This window comes from Amblyomma maculatum, chromosome 8 (assembly GCF_055883805.1).
Source record: "Amblyomma maculatum isolate TAMU_Amacu chromosome 8, ASM5588380v1, whole genome shotgun sequence".
Classification (NCBI taxonomy): Eukaryota; Metazoa; Arthropoda; class Arachnida; order Ixodida; family Ixodidae; genus Amblyomma; species Amblyomma maculatum.
This window is the reverse complement of record NC_139351.1, coordinates 129,205,814-129,225,695: the sequence shown is the minus strand read 5'-3', so window position 1 is coordinate 129,225,695 and position 19,882 is coordinate 129,205,814. Positions and strand designations below refer to the sequence as shown.

Here is a 19,882-nt window from a genome sequence, read left to right as displayed (position 1 = left end):
CCTTGTAAAAGCACCTTCACGGCACCAATCAAACCTTAAATCACTTCATTAGTAAGACAGTCTTCGTACTTAGGTTTTAAGACCATCTCGGTCTTGATAAGCAGACTCCGCCGCCTGGTTACTTTTGGCAAAGACGGTACCTCTACTGACCACTTACACGCACATCTTCCAGCACTACCGACTCGGAAGATGCGCATATCCTCGTTTTGCATGCGTCTTGTTAACAAGACGCGAGGCCGTCAAAAGGCACAAACTACAAACTGGCAGTTTTCCACACCCCCTATTATACAACAGGATCTTTCCGCAACAGATAGCTCCCATGTGCAGGCACTGCTCAACGGCCACTCTCATACACATGACATGGACTTGTACACAATACAACACAGACAACTAAAACACCCCAGAGATGTGGGAATCTCATGCCTCTGAGCCAGGCAGCAGTGGTGGCTTATCCATGCACGCAGTGGAGGCCGCGACATCCCGAGGTATCCCCGCCGACCTTCTGTGAGCCAACGTAACTGTCCTTAGACATGGTCTCCTATTTTAGAGCGAAATAAAGAGTTCACCACCACCACCCGCATTACATACATGTTTCTTCTACAATAAAGTTCAGTAAACGTCTCGTGGATGCAGTTAGCACAGAACCGGGTTAAGTGGAGAAATATGGGAGAGGCCTTCGCCCTGCAGTGGGTATAATCAGGCTGATGATGATGATGATGGTGATGAAACGTCTAGTAAAAAGAGGACGTCTCAATCCTTTCCGAAAGCTGCTAGTTAATTCGCCATGACGCAGAGCCACAAAAAAAACCTTCAGGTTAGTAAATTGCACCAATTACTACTCCCTTTCTGGTGCACAGTAGGTGCCGGCTCTTCTCCGTAGTTCCTTTTCGGTACACACCTTGCCCTGGTCTATTCAGCGGTCGTCAATAATCACGTCTGTCATCTATCCTGCTTGCGTGGCGTTACATCCAGGGCACCAGCGAGGAACGAACCCGAGACCCTGTGGGAGCAGTGGTGGCCCTTCGCTTTCGCCGTGGCGCCACCCCAGCCCAACGAGATCGTCACGAAAGAGAGGTGAGTCGCGCTTCTACTATCGCATCTTGTATGATCTGTCATGACGTCACGGCCAATGATGTCACCATGTGACGATTATGGATGTCTCAAAACGCCTAACCATTACTATTTATTAGTTATAGTTAATCATGACTTGCACTTTGTGAGTACTAGTTAATGTCTGGTTAGTGTTAGTTAAACACCCCTTAACTAGTAAGTGAGGTTAGTGAGGTTAGTGATAGTTACGATGACCTCCAAATGCATGGGTTCCTATGGGCACCTGCCTAACTATTTTATTACTAGTCGCAAATTATCGTAAAATTATCTTGCAAATGCCTTAAATCATGTTCCGATATCATTCGATTGCTATTGATTAAGTATCGATTCAAAAGTGATATGCATATGCCTATATAAGGCATGCACCCGAAATGCGGACACATTTGCTAACGACAGCATGTGCCATTAAAGGCTTTCGCCTTTAATTAAGCGGTCAAAGGTGGTGAGACACAATATGGGTGGTGAATGGTGCTTATAGCCACAGTTTCTCCTCTTTCTCAGTGAAGATTAAACGTGAGCCAAGGTGGGGTATATTGAAGCTTTCGCTTCAAAAATTAGTCGGCTTGGACCGTTTGAAGCCTCGATGTCACCCCCCCCCCCCCCCCCCCCGATTGCGACGTGCGATTTGTCGGTGGGTTAACCGTGACGTCACGAGACCATATGCCATGGTCGAGTTGGAAGGAGCTGCCAACTTGGGTAGGTCCATTCTTATAAGTGCGAAAGCACTCATACGATCGTAAGAACCAAGCAAAAAAAAAATTAGTTGCGGCTCACTGGTTACCATAGCAACAGTGACGCCATTGCTGAGTCTAACCAATTAGTCTAACCTAGCCTTGGCTCAAACACAGAGAGTGGAATAGAGACTTACATAACTTCGAAAAAGAAAGGTGTAGTATGTCTCATTGATCGGCCGACAACTGCACCTCCCTGTGAGGCAAGGGAGAACTAAAGGGGGGAGGGGGGCGGGACAATGATAATAATAGGACGATGCCTAAGAAGTTTCGCCGTAAGAGTAGGCGTGATAGCGCTTTTAACACCACATTTACATTCCGTGAATATATCAAACTTTTTTTTAATTATTTAAAATATTATTTTTGCAGCATCAGTATGCATTCTAGAAACACGCAAGTCAGACAGCCCACAACGCTTTCGCGTGCTCCTCTAACGTGCTTCGTGCTTACGACCCTTCGTGGTATATGTCTGTTGATAATACCCCTCCCCATTCTATTTCTTCGATGTGATTCCGTTCAGCACGGGCTTTTTCTAAACCGAGCGCTCTTTTCGTTCGCCTGCAGCTGTTTCTTCAGCCCATTGCCCTAACCAGCTCCCCGGTAACGTTGTTCCCATTAGTTCTAGCTTTTGTTTGGTTTTCCTTACGTCCTCCATCCATTCACCCGGTGCTAGGATTTCCTGTTTTACCATTTTATGAAGCAGTGTCCTTAACTACACTTCATTTTGTTTCTCTTCGTGACTTATAAATAGCAGATCTTTCAATTGCTCCCAACTTAAATGCTTCTTTACAGAGCTCCCACTGCTGCCAAACCTTCATGTTTTTTCGTGGGTCTATTTTTTGCTATTTCTTCTCTTACTGCTCGACTGTACAATTCATCCTCAAGTAGCTTGTTGTTTAACTTCCACATTTCCCACGAAAAACCATTCCCACGCTTAACAATACCTACGCAGCATTGAACCAAACAATGGTTTGAAAACGACATCGGTACTACTTCATACCTGTTGCATTGTGGTACGATATCGACGGAGGCATAGATGCGATCTATCCGTGCATGGCTTGAGCCCTGGAATCGCGTGTACTTTACTGGGCGTTCTCCCTCGAGACACTCTGCAACGTCTTTCAGGTTATAGATGTCAATTATTATTAACCGCACTTCAGTGCTCCTGTCACGGAAAGCGCGGCTGTTTGTCTTGTCACGCGCGTTTAGAACACCAGTTATAATCCCCCATAACTATAAGACGTCTCTCCATCCGAAGGCGCTCTTCGATATTTTCAAAGAACACGGCACGGTCATAAACCACATTGGGCGCACACAGTTCGCCACTCAATGCCTTTCAGCGAAAAATCGAGGTAAGCACATCATCCCGTCGTGCACGTATGATGCGCCTGCACCTCTAGCCCGGGCATCATCTTTACAAAAAGAACACAACCAGCCGATGTGCCAACAGCGTGACTAACGACAGCGAAAAACCTCCTCTTCATCGTCTACTTTCGTTTCTAGCCACTCTTTCCACTTTCACTCCCACATTCTTCCCATCCCTTACGGCACGGTTGAGGTGTCCACAGAAAACAAGTGAGACAGATACCGCGCCTTTCTTTTCCTAAAGATCAATCAATCTTGCGCAGCCGATATATCTATATCGTACTCTATTAAAAGCCTGTAAAGCTGGCTTTGTTTCCTTTTACCTGCCAAACCTCTAACATTTAGGGTGGCCACTTTAAACGGAGATCATATCAAAACAGCGTTTTTCGAGCATTACCAGACGCTCTTCGCATCGCATCCGGTAGATGTTACTAGAGTTTCTAGCTGAGCTACCGCGTCTCGACGACGAAACAAAAGACAGATTAGAACTGGACATAACAGAATCGGAGGTGGAGCAGGCAATTGATAAATTAAACCCCGGTAAATCCCCTGGACCGGACGAGTTCAGTGAGACTTATAGCCCCTGTCCTAACTGTAATCTTTAACGAAGCCTTCAAAGAAAAGGCTCTTTCTCCGTCATATGGGTCGTCTGACACTGTGCTCACTCCGAAAAAAAAAATATGAAATAAGTAAGTTAAGACTGGTTACTGCATACCGGCCAATAGCGCTCACAAACGTGGAGTACAAAATTTTTATGAGGGTTCTAGGGCGAAGGCTGCAGACTGTGATTAGAGACATAGTTGGGCCTCATCAGACGTGTGGGTTTAAAGGGCGCTCCATTTTCACCAGTATCCATAAAGCGCGCAGTGTTCTAAAATACTGTGATGACAGTAATGGTCGGGCGGCCTATCTCCAAATTGACTTAGCAAAGGCATTTGACTGTGTCGCTCACGAACTGTTGTTTGCCATTTTAGACCATGTGAATGTCGGTTCTGTTGTCCGTGAGGGCGTGGCTTTGGCGTACCGGAGCTGCACGACGAGATTGATAGTTAACAAATGTTTAAGCCCCCATCAGTGTACAGTATTCCGTACGCCAGGGCTGTCCCTTCAGCCCTCTTATTTTGCATCTATATAGAGACCCTTTGAAAATACTCCAGAATAATAGTATTCTGGGATTCAACGTACAAGCAGTCGAAGTAAAGCTGTTAGCGTATGCAGACGACATTGCTGATTTTACCGATGACAAGGGGGGCATATGCCAAGCTTAGAAGGGTTTTTCGCGGATTCAGTCACGTCACCGGAAGTGGAGTTAACTGGTTGAAATGCCTTGGACTTTGGCATGGAAGGTGGCCATCTACGCCTGAACGGTTTGCCAGTGTGCCTTGGACGACGACACCAGATAGTACACTTGTGAATTCCGCTTATGGCTTACTGTGACAGTGAACAGTATTGGAGAGGGCAGGCTAAAGAGATAAAGGACAAAGCTGAAAAGTGGAGAGGGACCAACCTATCTATTTTGCAAGGGCCACACTCGTTCTTTATCAGTAAGCTCTGGAATGTTATGCAGGTGTTGCACTGTTCATGGTTAATATTCAGAAGCTGCACAGGAATTGCGCCGTATTTGTCTGGGCGTCTGAATCGGAGCGCTTGCAGCCGGACTAACTTGTTCAGACGAGTAAAAGATGGTGGGCTAGGTTGGTTGGTTTGTTGGATTTAACGTCCCAAAGCAACTCAGGCTATGAGAGACGCCGTAGTGGAGGACTCCGAAAATTTCGACCACCTGGGGTTCTTGAACGTGCACTGACATCGCACAGCACACGGGCGCCTTGCTTTTCGCCTCCATCGAAAAGCTGCCGCCGAGGCCGGGATTCGATCCCGCGTCCTTGGGAACAGTAGTCGAGCGCCGTAACCACTGCGCCACCCCGGCGGGGGATGGTGGGCTAGGATTGAGACGCCTGTTTTTGCGACAGCTGGTCAGACGTGTTTTTTTTTTTTTTTTTAAATACGACTGGACTCTTTCTTACGCACCGTATGCCAAGTCAGACTGAGGCGACTGCTACCGGAGTACGTTGCTTCAACTGAAGATTTTTCCGAGGACTTAAGGGCTTTTATAGAGAAGTCGTAGCAAGTGTTGGGTTTCTTTCAGCGCGGTTTTCAAGTGATTATTTGTCTACAATAAAACGAAAGAAATTGTACCGTGCATTGTGTGACATTATGTTTCCTGTGCCTTTGTACAGGGCCTTGTACGATGGAGGCCCAGGTGCAGATGTTTTAACAATGGTAAAAAGAATGCAGGTGACGCCAGAAGCAAAAACCTTCTTTCTTAAATTGCACACCGGAACATTGCAGTAAAAACATTTTTGGAGAAAAAGGGATTATCCATACCCTGGGGATCACACTGTTTAATATACATGAAGCCAGAAACCATAGACCATGTTCTTTTTTACACTGTTGGGAATGAGTATATTTTTGGGATGCATTGCAAAGAACACTAATGAAAGATTTTCCGCTAGACCCGCATGGCATTCGGTACTTATGCGTAGGATGGAGGATGGGGTACCATTTGATTTGATTATGCTCATGAGCCTCCACTGTATATGGCGCTCAAGAATGGCGGGTTACCATTGCGATAGAGATGCACGGCCTGCTAGAATTTATTTTCGGAAAGCGTGGACAGGTTTTTGGCAATCCAGAAAGCTGCAGCAGAACCTCCCGAGTGGCTCTCAAGGCTAGAGCCTTTGTTGTGTATGCGTGAATTTTAGTGTGCCATATGTAAATAGCGTATGTAAATAGCATTTGAGTGATTGTTGTTGATGTTGTTCTCGTGTCAAGACCAGGCAATAAAGAAAAAAACAAACAAATTAAAAAAAAAATCCCTGCTTGGTATATGCGTTGCATGCCCGCCTGGCATGCAAGTGGCCGGTGTTCGAACCCCAGTCGCAGCGATTGTATATTATTGAATTGCTTCCATTTTCTGAGATAGCTGCTCCCTTTGAGGGCCCTCTTGGATAATTTTGGCTTCATTTAGAGATTCCTCCAATTCGTTTTGAACGTGTGGTGTTCGAAATTCCCGTGCGAGGTCATGTATTTCTGATATCACCGTGCCCCCTGTCAACCAGTCAGGCCTCTGTGGCGGAACAATTTGTATACGCTGTTGCATAAATTAACCGAGGTCTCTCGATGCTAAACTTATGTAGCATTTCATGATAGACATTGCTCTCGCACGGTTTGAGGACAGTTGAACCCTGGCTAATTTTGGATGCTAATCGAACACATGGGACATCTGTACCATCTCCTCCTCTGCCCATCTAGAAGTTTCCTTCGAAGGTGGAGCTCCCGGAGGCGCTAAAAATTGTACGTGTTTAGAATGCCTTTGGGACATGCGAAGAAAGCAGTCCTATTTCTCATTTAGCTAAATTCGAGAAAGCTTTCTCGTGAAAAATCCAAAGGAAACTGAGACGTCAAGCTATCCACCATGTCAGTGGCTGCCATCAAGGCAATCTTCTGGCTTCCACTGCGCGGAGAGGTTTACTCGAATTACATGCTAAACACGATTACAAATTTAACAAACACTAAATAACTCCGCATTACCAGCACTAATGTGTTCGATTTTGCTGAGATAAATAGGTTTCCTAGACACTGATTCACCGTGTGATTTAGCTGTTTGATACAACTGTCCCCGATGCACAGGGGAGGCAATATTAAACATAAATCAAGGTCGTGTAAAAAAGTGATTATATTCCCGAAAATTGGTCGCAATGTCACCGAAAGAAACCCTCATTCGCAGTTGCATCCCTCCTGCCGCAAGCAAAACGATTTAGGAAAATGCAAGTGCAGAAAGTGACACGCGTGCTTAATAACGGCACAAGATTAAAGATTGTCTCTTCTTGCGTTTTTATTTTCCACTCCGCTCTTGCTCGCAGCAACAAACGCCGTCGCGAGCGAATAAGAAGACTACGGAAGTACGACGAAGGCCGTGACTTCGAGCAGTAAGGACTCTTCACTGTTTCTTGTAATAGCACGGATATATAAGGTCAAGATTTTTTTTTTATGTCACCGCTGCCGAAACACTTAAGCGACGCTCTATAGAGGGACACTGAGGGAAGTTAATTTGGCTTAATTGTATATATAGATAGATGACCGTACCAACGACAAAGGCCCTACTTTTGCTATTTTCCCTTACCTTTCACTGAAAGCGCAGATGTCGCCATCATCGGCCAATTTCGCAAGCAGCGCCGAAACACGGATCTCGGAGGCTATGTTATATACCGCCATTCAATTTACTCCAATCAAAGCGGGAATCACGGATAGACGTCATGAGTTTGAATCGAGTAAGTTTGCTGAATGCGACTTTCCCAGCAGTAAAATTTTCGATTTTCACTGCTAACAGACCTCAGATGGGAATGTCCTCAGTGTCCCTTTAGAACGTACCGGGTACCGGAAACGCGCTGACCGTACCGCCGTGCAGGTTCACCGACTCGTACCAGGGCGACTCGAGCCAGGGCAGCATCGGCGCCGACGACCAGACCATAGTGGCGGACACGCCTGAGGGCCACTACTCGAAGGCGCACCCCTACTACAAGAAGCTACGCCTGCCTAGTGGACGTCGGGTGGACATCACCAGACGGAACTACTTCCTCAGGTACGCAGTCATCATCGGATAGCACTCGATACTCACGAACATGCCCACTCGAGGTTGTAGCGCGTGACAGAGAAGTGGCGCCTACTATACACGATTACGTTTCAAAATTGCCTTATGCACTGCAACGACGCAAAGGACACTAACAGAGACAGGTAAGAAGAGTGACAGAAGACGTGTTCATGTACTTTGCGCCGTTCAGATGTATAGCATGTACAGCCACCCACAGACTTAACACGAATGGCGGAAAGCGTGGCTTGGACTGCCGCTAGCGCCGCGAAGCGTTGCCATCGGGTGCGAGATTATGCTCTCGGTGCGTTTGCAGCGACGGCAGCGACTGATGATAGGTGATACACATCTAGGTGCTTCTCCCGGGCAATGTGTTGCTGTTTTCGAACCGTGTCTCGCGAAAAGTACGGGATATTTCATGGGTAAGTTTTATTTGTTATCAAAGCTCACCGGTTGCTTTTGCCTCGCTGCTTTTTTTTTTTTTTTTTTTTTTTTTTTTCTACAGTGATTACTACGCAACAGTTGTGACTTCCTGTGGAATTCAGTTGGAAGAGCATGACGTTGGTCCGAACATTTATTTTGTTAAATTCGCAGCATTCGCACGAAACTCGAGACGTGTGCGAGGTGCACATGCTTAGCGCGCAATATCGGGTTCCCACAGTAGAAAAAAAATTAGAGGGTCTCTTAGACGTGTCTTAATAGGAGAATGACGAATGCGTATACCCTTCCTCTCCTACCATTTGCCTCTCATCGTGTGCCTCTTATCGGCGTTCGTTGCGCAGTGCTACATATAATTATAATTGGTTTACAGGAAAGGTAAGATGCAGTATCTGTCACATTTTCTCCGGCAAATGTGTTCGGACGGTACATCATCGCCCCTGTCGCGGGGCGTTCCATGGCGCGTTCAAGTGTGGCATTACAGATGGCAGGAACGCTAGACATGAACTAATCTTGCTGAATCTCGTGGAATATGACGAATCTCGCGTACAACTCTCGCGCCCAGGATTTCGTTCCATGAACCTATAGAAAGGTTTTCGCCTTAAACTGAGACGCGTGGCTTGGGCGGGTGATACGGCATCCGCGAGCAAAACGTGGAGAAACCCCTACGTAACGAGCGCGTTGCCTGCGCAATATGATCACTGATCAGACAGTCGAAAACGCAGTCAAAGCGATCTGCACACTGGCTATCGTGAGCTGCTGTTAGCGTACCGAGAGAATTATCTCACACCCAATGACTGTCTCTTCGCTGTGCTGGTGGCAGTTCAAGCCACGCTTTCCGTCATTCGTGTTAAGTCTGTGGGCGGCTGTACGTAAAATTACACTCTACGGATTTAAAAAAAAATATATCAAAATATCAAAACCGTACTTCGACGTCTTTTTTTGCAAACGCACGATGCGGCCAGACGGACGCAAATTGAGAGAAATGGCCACCGCTAACTTCAGATTCATTAAGTATAGTGCTTTATTCGCTGCACTTAGCGTGCAAGTTTACACCGAGAAATTTGAGTCAGTAATATTCGAAGGAACTGTTTTGTACAATTTTAGTAACGTACTTGTGGCTTGAGATATGTGCGTCTAAAAGTTAAGCCTAAAATGTTTAAGTACGCATAAGAGACGTGCCACTCGACATGAAGCAACCTCCTGGTGCAGCAAGAATGCGAATGTTGCATGTGTAACGGTAACAACGTTTGCGTATTGACTAGTGTTTTCGTTCTTGGAGAGCGGAACCGAAGAATCGCTGTGCGGAGCGGTGTGAAGCGTGCGGCGTTTGTTTTTTTATGTGAATGCTTGTAGAACGGGTGACACGTGGTGCCGCGCTTTAGACTATTCACATATGCGGTTAAGAGAAACAATTTCACATTTCTGGCCAAAAATAAAAGTTACCGTGGCCTGTAACTCCACAATGTTTTCAAGCGAAGCGCTGCCTCTTCACGCTAGGAAGGATATTAGAGAGATTTAGCATATACCGTGATCCGCGATCCGCCACCGTGACCCTCTACCGTTCGTGGGCGGGGGGCGTACAAGCTGATTGGTTCCAAGGCGGCAGGTCTATGTGCCGACATCCAGTATGTGGCGCCATCTATCAGCATCAAAGTGATCTGGGCATGCGCAGTGGAACGCGCGATGGCGGATCACGGTAGCGGATCACGGTGTGCTAAATCTCTCCATTATGCCAAGTGCCGCGGTTCTGCAAATGCGTAATATGACGGACTATAGACTGAAATTTTGCATGTGCATATTTTGGGACTCACGTACTGTATACGTTACTAGAATTGTACAAAGCTGAATACCTTTCAAATATCACTGCCTCTTCGTTTTTATTGCAAATAGTTACGCTAACTGCTGTGAATAGTTTATTGTTAATGGATTTCATCTATTGCTCTGAGTTCTAATCACTGTCTCTCAGTTTCTTTCCGCTTGGCCACATTACGATTTAAAAAAGAACATTTATGTGTTGCTTATTATATTTTAAGAAAAAAAAAAGCTGAAACCTAATTTTGAACACCCTGTATCTCGTCCGAAATAGTATAGCGAAAAATAAAAAGACAGACGCAATAAAAAATTCCGAGTAAATTTCGAGACAACGCTGATTGGTTCCGCGGCTTCACGTATGCTATTCGCTCAGCTAAAAAATCGAACAGCTTGCAAAAAATGTTGCACTATTTATTAGAATCAATTTCTCTCCCTTTTTTTTTTCTTCTTTCCCCTGCCTCTGTTTGCCCGCAGAAAATGGCGAGACAAGAAGGTGAAGACATCGTACCACGTCTTCGCCGTCCTCGGCGCCCTCTTTATGCTGGTCAGCTTGGTTATATACGCCTACAAAGAAAACCTGCGTGAGTGGTGTCGCTCCTGTATAGTCCCGCTGCTCGAGTCCAAGGGAACTTATAATAATAGTTAACAATCGGTTATTTCCATCAAACAGCGCAGGTTATAGGTAAACACTGCACGAAGAACCGTTAGCGCAGCGGAGACGTGCTCGCGTAGACGTACCGGCTTACCGGACGCCGGCTGTGCACGTGCGGTGGCTACGCGTTGATGCTAGTGCCCATGCGCAATAGGGTTCCTCTCCTCTCCTTTGCAAGGTGGTTGAAAGCATCGGAGAAAAAAGTATACGCAAAATAGATTCTTCACTGCTTTTCGACTTACAGATAAAAAAAAAAATGGCGCGACGCCAGTGCAGCGACAAATATCGAGCTTTCATTGAAAACTATCAGTTGATGGCACTCACGCCTGCTTATCACGATGGCATAACCCTGCCGCGGTAAATTTTGAAGGACGGTCCACCGTCTGAAACTGTTGGTAGAATAAAATAGTTGTGTGCTGAGTCAGTGCTCGTGTTCTCTGTTTGCCCTGTTTTGCACTAATTAAGATTAATGTGCGTATACACGTGAATACCAGTAGCCCAACAGTTAACTCGTTTGAAGTATTTCATATTCGTCATTTGCATTTCTTTTCTTTCGAATATGGCGAGTAAATATCAGAGAAGGTCCGATGATGTAACTGTCATGATATTCGCACATTCGAAATATGTTATCAAAGATCAAAGAATGTTTCACTGTCTTTTGTTGTTATTCTTGGTTGTTCAAATGAATTGTACCCGTTTGCGTTTGAGGTAATGAGCGTTTTCGTAATTGTTTTTCGCAGACTAGTGTTTGCCAGCTTGTCAGTAATAAATGACCTTCTGAAATAATTCACTAATCACTGCGACTAACGAATTCATCAAAGAGAAAGAAGTTCGCTGTCTTTGCCCCCGAAGGCCGATAACAAACAGAAAATACGTGTTATTTACATGTGCTAAGAGTGTTCAAAGTCATTCCAAAAAATGCAATACCAATTCAGCAGTTCTTAATCGGTATCTGGCTTTATCTTCAAACATTTACAACAAGGCTAGTGAGAGTAATCACCAAAAGCATATATATTTGATTCAGCTACAGGATATTTCACGTACCATTCGGAATTTTTTGCTCTACAAGTTATGAAAAGTCACTGCTCAAACTATAATTTAATTCTTGGAATTTATTTCCTCTTTCATTTATCCGCAAATCCATTCCTGTACGTTTGGGAACCTGGTGACTGCAGCCTGGCTCTACAACATCATCAGCAGCAGTGAGTGAAAATCAAATTCCCTCTCAGAACGAGCGCGCTTTAGCTGGTACGTGTGAGCAGTACACAGCGTACCAGCCGAGTCAAGCGCTCGGAAAAGCTACAACCGATCGCAGACACCTGACTGTGCAATAGATTTAAGCAGCCACACTATAGCTATCATACTATAGCTGTCAACGAATATTCGGGGGACATGCCTCTGCCACAAGCAATTGTGAACGAAATAGAGCGACAACAAAATTCAGGGCTTTTGGAGAAAGGGAAAGCATTGTAGGATACACATCCCTGTCTCCTGTCTTTCGCGCTCTTTCTCTTTCACAGTGATCAACTTCATCTTTAATCACTCTGTACCTGAACTCGGCACATCGTGTAGTTGGCCTCTTCCTATTTTGTATACACTGTACAGGGAGTTCGAAATCAAACGAAAGCAGTTTTTTTTTTTTTTTTTCGCTACACAGAGCAGTGCGCAAACGGAGCTTTTGTAAATGCTTATGCAGCCAGGGGGAGAGAAAATGAGAAAAAATATTTCATCGTGACCTCAGCAATTAACAAACATTGTTCTGAGGCTAAAAACAACGCTGTCCCTCTCTCTGCTTCGTCTCTGTTAGCGCTGTTTTTAGCCTCAGATTATGCACTAACCAGCCCAAATTTCTACCCTTTTGAACAGAAATTAAATCAACTTTTTATCCAGAGCAGTCAGCTTATAAATTTCTAAATAAAAACTTAGACCAATTAATTTTGTTGGTTTGTACAATTTTATGTCGGCCTGAAGCTTGGGGATATAAAATTTCTGCCCTGTCCGTCCAATTACGCATGCTCGACCACGGCACTCTGGCACGAAGCTCCGCGTTGATGTGACGCAAATGTTGAGTTCGGCGCTACACCTAACAAATTTTGGCAAGAGCGCGTAGTTACAGGCGACAGTGACAACTATACATTCGCTCTGGACCAGTAGAGCGGTATCGCGGAGTTTAACCACATGGGAAACACTTCTCATCACGGGCTCTACATTCAATACCTCTTATATAGCAGCGCTCGCCGCACCAAGCTGGCACAGCGATTAATTAGTTTCGCTAAGGAGAAAAGCTGACACTGCCATTTGCAATTCTACAGTCTTGTTAGGAGAACCATACACTCTAATCACGAATAAGCCTATAAAGGTGTAAAAAGGGAGCACTAAATGTCCTCTACCGCTCTCCGTGTTAGAGTCAGGGAATGGTGCCCCAGCACTGGGGTAGATTTTCATAACTAGAAATACGAAATGCCTATGGTCCGCAAAGCAAGTCGATTCTCACTTCAAAATACACGAAGTTCTAGCAATCAAAGATTTTCTCAGGTTTCAGTGTCTAGTTGCTAACATCAAAATTTGCGGTACAGTTGTTTAAGGTATCATTTCATTACTAATTGCATAAATATAGTTTAGTACATGCTTCTGTTGCCAAGTATAGCACTCCAGAAATTTAGTAGTGAAAATCTGTCCGAGTGCTTGGGGAGAATGCAGTGCCCCTACACAAGGGAGTACGCTAGAGGACATTCTGCTCCCTCTTTACTCCCTTATAAGTATTCATATTTCGAGTACGCGACAAATCCGTAATAAACAAAAATTAAATGGTGACAGCCATAGTGCGATGCTTAAAGCGTATTCTCCCATATGAATATTTATTCTAAATGAGGGAGTAATCTGTAGATTCCGCCTAAGCACGTGTATCCACATGACTGCAAAGAAATGAGCCTTACAGGTTTCACAGAAACGTCCTTAATTTCCCCAAACAAAACGTTTCTCCCTTGACTATCGCGATGGAAGATCGAAGTTTTTGTCCATTTGCGCACTTCTTTTTAATCATATTAAACGGAAAATAAAGGTGATTCATTCATTCGTTATCACGCGGTGCCACGTACACGATCCTCTTTCCTTTTTCACGCTACCTGGCACGTGTGCCCACAGTCCGCGACGTGGCTCAGGGCACGTCGGTCGACAAGCGTCGCACCACTCCCGGACAACAACTGAACTGGAGGGCTGGTAAGCACGCAAAGCGGAAACTTGAGCAGAATCATGGAATGCGTGCTATAGCTATGCATTCCTGTGGCGCTCCGAGGCAAAATGACAAGTTTGAAGAGGAAAGCATTCGATTAAAAAAAGAATAACAACTCGATTATTCCACTCAATCTACGCGGCTTGAATTGATTATATATAGATGCCCTGCACGTTACGCCAGCACATAATACTACTTTCACTCATCATCTTATACTGGGCGCAATGAACGGAGCGAGACTGCGATAAATATAAGGCAGGCGCGCCAGTTTTCTCGCCGCTCCTATCGTAAACGTGGCGAGCCCTGGACTCTCTTACACCTGTGAAATCCATATCCATTTGACGATAGGCAAAAGAGCAAAATGAGGTTCGAGCGGGGGTGCGAATTACATAACATTTACCGCATCCAAACAACCGAAAGTGCGGGTCACCGACGGTCATAACTCTCGGTTTGAAACCTCATTTGGACGATATGCGGCCACATGTGACGGATTGATGGTGACGTTATGGCTCAGTCCAGCCTCGGGAAAGAATTACGCCCAGAAAATGCACGTTATCTTTACAGCTCTCTAAGTGTTCTCTTTTATGAGCAGCCTTTTGCAGCAAGGAGTGTTAAGTAAAAAAAGTTGAATTTAGACGACAAAAAAAGCTCAAAAAGCGACCACCATCGATTATTGTGCCAAAGTTAATGGCATGATATATGGTCAACCGGGCAAGGTTAGAGACGTCACTTGAGAAGCACAGTATAAGTTTGTTTCTAGAAGGCAATGATCGCGCGCAAGCGTTCACCTGGTATTCTTAAAATTTATCTGGGTTTAATATTTGCCGAATAAACATGCTTGCGCTAAGACTACGTCGTCAGAAGCATCTGAATCGGGCAATTTCATAGGGCTGAAATTTCCTCTTCGCACACACTGAATGTTTAAACTTACATAATTAAGAAGTTAATAGATGTGAACCAATTATTGAAGTAGGCAGAAGAGGGGATGTTTTATCAGAAATGTCGACCTAATCTCTTTTCGCAACAACTCTCTTTTTTTTTTTTAAAGCCTTGTTCTATTTCATCTGCAGTATCCTTTACATTGACCACTTCGCATAGCGGTCGCCAAATATCACCTTACCAAACAGAGGTTAGCATTCTGCGAGTATACCTTTTTATCATACTGCCACAGTGGATTAAAAAAAACGCATTCTTCTGTTTATTTTTCACTCAAAAAAGAGGGTGCCGTTATTACCCCTATTTCATTTATACTAGGTTGTTGAATGGAATAGTTAAGGTCTTAAACGTAACCAAATTTTTTTTAAAAGACGGGAGTGTCCTAACCTAGTGAAAGCAACAAACCAACAGAGGGCTTCTGAGAGTCGCGTACGTGGCCTAGTTAGTATTTTTAATATACTAAATAAATAAATAAATAGTAACGAATAATTAGCCTGAACAAAGCATCAATGCAGAATTTGTAGATTGTCTTGTAAAGTGTCAATGCAAGAGTTGTACTTCGTCTTGAAAAGTCACCCGCCGCTGTGGCTGAATGGTTAGGACGCTCGTCAAATGGTAAAGTGCCCGTGTGCTGCGCGATGTCGGTGCACGTTAAAGATCCTAAGGCGGTGGAAATTATTGTATTGGCCTCTACTATCTTTATTTATTTACAAATAATGCGAGTCATTTACGCCCAAGACAGAGTGGCATAACATATAGAAGCTAGCTGCCAGCTTGATACATGAGACGCTAGACTAAAGCAAAAAAAAAAAGTACACAAAAATTTTGAAGAAAATCATGCCGAATGATTTAAAATCAGAATACAAATAGGAAAAAAATCGCATGAGATAATCTTCGAGCTGCTTTGCAAAATCATTCGATTCAGTTATTGTTACCGGCAATAAGTTCCAATCTGCAATGGTTCTTGGAAGAAGAAGAAAAACTGGTGTGGCCATGTCTGATTCTTCGCGCTGTAGGTTGCTTTATGCAATTACGTGAATCTGTTATTAGCTACCCTGTGAGAAGTTGGTACAAAAAATAACATTTCTCTTTCTTTGTCTCCTTCTTCCTATATCTTCTTTCTCCTATCTTTTCTTCTTTCTCTCTCTTATCTCAATTCTATCTTCCTCCCTTCCCTTGCAGCGGGGGTAGTAGCGGGGGTCAGGTACCCACACGATATAGCGCCTTTCTTTTCCTATGAACCAAGCTGCAATTGAAAACTATTTGAAATGTTTGCACGGTACCATATACGTAAAGTAGTTCGTTTTCACTGCCCTTGAAAAATAACTTGTACAGTAAAAAGCTTGTACAGTAAGCTTGCACAGCTTGTACAGTACAGTAAAAAGCTTGTACAGTAAAAACGAGAGCAATCTGCGTGGCTACGCTTAGGTTCGGCTTGAAAGTAAAGACATATGGCTTTTTTGTACATAGTAGTTTACTCTATGGTTTCAACTTTATTGATGCCATAGGGGACGTATAAGCACTCCCCTTGCCTCTCGTCGTTGACCACTCTCATTCGGGTATAGAAGACTTTCAGTGGTATTAAGTCGTCTCTACGTCGAACTCCGGGGCACACCGCCGTCACAACGTTCGAACGAACCTACTGTACTAGCAACTCGCTGTTGTCGTTCGCCTCTACTAACTACCGAGTTATCTGTCTTCTTCTTTCTTCACTCTTCGGACAGGCACGGCAAAATGGCGAAACTGTGGTCAATGCAGCTCTCGCTACAAAAAAAAAAAAAAAAAAAAAAAAAAAAACCGCTTTGGAGCGCTCTGCCCAGTCTAAAGTCACGAACTTTGAAAGTACCGCAATCAGCGGCCGGCGCGCGAGCAACATTGGGTTGTTGTTGCCAGGAATGGTCCTGCGCGACGAACGCGTCGTCTGCTAGGCGACGAAAGCTCCGAAATAGCTCGTGGTGTCTCCCCTACAAAGGCCTCGTTGGTTGATTTTGCGCAGAAACAACGAATGATAGTATTTAAGAATGAAATCTTATAGGGACGAAGGTTTAAAAGCATTTAAAGCGTAGCACGACTGCTGCACAGCCACGATCGTGTTCTTCACTCCCCGGGCGCGCGCGAGATGCAAGCGTGTTCCATATAGCGCTTCATTCGTTGCAGCGCAGGTTATTCTGCCTTATATATCCGAAAAGAGGCATTCTTAAAAGGCTCGCCAACGCATGTTTTCGAGACCAGGCAAACTTTTTACTGCAGTCATATATGCCGCGTTCACGTGAGAGCTCGCCTGAAATGTGATGCTTATAGAAAGGTATTCTCTTAGCGCTTGCTGTCTCATGCCCGTCTGTACTTCCCTTCGTCTTGTCGCGCACCAGTTCGGTGACATTTTTGGTGGCTCCACCTACACTAGCGCACGAGGCCAACGTTCTGAGTTCGCGGCTGGATGACCCCCGGACGAAACCTATTCGCGACTACTTACGAGGGGTGGAGGAAATAGGGAGAGGCTAGAATTAAAGCGCCAAGCCGAGAAGAATATTTGGGTAAGTCTGCCATGTAGACAAGCTGTGCAAATGAAAACGGTAGGCGAACGGAACTCCAGAAACCGTGAGGATACGATGTGCTGTCAAAGTGACTGAAGAGACCAGAGCGCGACCCGTACTCACCAGCATATTTGCAAGACATTGGTCGCACAGCAAGCTATCCAGGAAGACCAACACTCATTCGTACCGCTCAAGCCATCGAATTTGAAAAGTAGTGTGATTTCACCCTCTCATGAACTCTCCTTGCTGTCGGCTCCTGATGTTATAGCACGTTAAAAACCTCAAGGTTATTTATTCTGACACAGAACACTCACGTTCGGCACCCTTCATGGCCCATGTGTGGTTTCGGCAATTGTTTTGTTGTTAAGGGAAAAAATTCAAATGAGCAACATAGATTAGCAAAACACATATAGTTGCGAGACTCATCACTCATTAGCCAATATGAATGACCTCCAGAAAAAAAAAAGCGCGCGAAATGTCTCCGAAAATATAGCTGACACGGACAAAAAATCTACAGCGAAACATGCGATGGAGGCTCGTTAGGGACGTCAAACTAACCAGTAAATCGCAGCATAAGCGTTTAGTGTCTCCGGTAACAGCTGATGAGTTCACAAAATACTTAACGCGCAAAGCCTGGTATTCTTATTTAGGCCAAATTTGTCGTGAAAAAGCGATGCAGTTTTGCGGTCATACTTTTCTTTGATTATCACTTCCCGCTCGGGACAGTAAATAGCGCTACTTCAATTTCGTTGCTACATCCGAAGGCGCAGCACCCCGCCATCCCCGGCGACCCAGAGCGACCACGTTGTGCGTGTTTTATGCACACAGAACACTATGGGACGAACTTAGCCGTAAAACACGCCGCCTGCGTACCGCCGAAGCCCTGCGCTGACTGCAGGTCGTCTGCTCGAGCGGACCATCCATGGCGGCGCTCGGCCACGTGATCGCAGGGAGCCAATGGGCGGCGCCGCGGCAAAGAGAAAACAGCTGCGGTACTTTCAGAGTTCCAGTGACTTTAGCACAGTCTAGCACAGTCGGGCTTTGCGCGTAACCTAGTGGGAGATGGTAAGCCCCAGCAGGTAGTCACGTGTCAGCATTTCTAAGGCTAGTAAATAAAGCTGCGTTAACGACGCCTTGGTTGCTGCCAGCACCTTTTGAACACGACTAACTACTTCTGAATTGACACTTTGTTCAAGAAAATAAGAAAGTTAACCAAATTAGTAGTAGTAGTAGTAGTAGTAGTAGTAGTAGCAGTAGTAGTAGCAGTAGTAGCAGTAGTAGCAGTAGTAGTACCTGTCACGTACAGTTATTACACTTATGAAGCAGACAATGGTATACAGTGAGAAAGTAATGGTATACGGCGATAGAAGTCTTTCTTTTGTGTAAGTGACTCGACATTGCTTGCTCTCTCTCGACCTTGCAAATTTCTACTGAATCAGCGCACCACATTATAAAACAACGAGAATGTCGTCACATCTCACCTGCACGATGATTTTGTTTAATACATTCATTACTGGCCAGGAGACCAGAGACTAATAGGAAGTCTGTAATAAAAAAAAACCAGCCTTGATGCAAAAAAAATACGCGATATCAAGATAAGAAATAGGTAAAAATCTCCATGTGAGCTTTATTTTTTCTTTAAAATGCCACCGCTACTACAAGTATAGTGTTCACGGTAGATACTAGAGCACGCCCTTGATGAGACAATTGCGGAGTTTTTCCGTATGCACCTGCAATACACGCAGAAAACGAATTCTCGCTTTGTGATGGTGAACTTTGGTTGAACACGCAGCGTTATTAACGGCGGACGGCGACAACGACGACTCCAACACCGAAACGTCCTACATGTCATCCGAGGGCACCGGCACGCCAGGAGGGGCCTTCGCCAACGGCGACGATATGCGCCGAAGGCTAGTTTGAAGAGCCTGGACCGAGGGCCAAGCTAGCACAGAGCTACCCGCCGAGCCAATATTACAGATGTTGTGCCATTGTGCTTGCCTCGAAGCGGGAGTAACGCTTCGCATCAGATATATACTGGCCATTTTGAATTTATGTAGCATTCCTTTTGTTGTATAACCTTGCATCTATTATACGTGTCAAATGTATGCCTCCCCAACATGAATTTCTTCTCATTTAACTGTTGCGTATAATGTTTCACTTGGGGGGCCCCGCACGACATAAGGCGAGGATAACGCTTTCGCTTGAGATCAGGGCCCGTATTCCGAGTTTGCGTCGTTATCGTAAGTGTCGCTATCTCCCCGACCTCGAGTCACATGATTGGTGGAAACGCCGGGACATAATGTTGCCATTTCTTCCGGTTCCGCAATGGCAACACCCAGTTCCGGCATTTCGACCAATCAGGTGACTCGAGGTCACGTGAGATAGCGACACTTCAATAACGACGCAAACTCGGAATACGGG

The 19,882-nt window shown here is 45.0% G+C and overlaps 2 protein-coding genes across 4 annotated transcripts in view; one reads left to right on the top strand and one right to left on the bottom strand.

Annotated features, from left to right (window-relative positions):
- Positions 1–19,882, bottom strand: part of LOC146182554 (terminal uridylyltransferase 7-like) — a 257,608-nt gene that overhangs the window by 160,664 nt on the left and 77,062 nt on the right. The gene's annotated exons all lie outside the window — the stretch shown is intronic.
- On the top strand, positions 407–19,381 carry LOC146182558 (uncharacterized). The gene is made up of 8 exons (XM_084575972.1): positions 407–504; positions 973–1,074; positions 7,130–7,195; positions 7,675–7,848; positions 10,582–10,688; positions 11,935–11,961; positions 13,904–13,978; positions 19,254–19,381. The coding sequence occupies exons 1-8, from the start codon at positions 407–409 to the stop codon at positions 19,379–19,381; spliced, it is 777 nt and encodes a 258-aa protein (XP_084432098.1).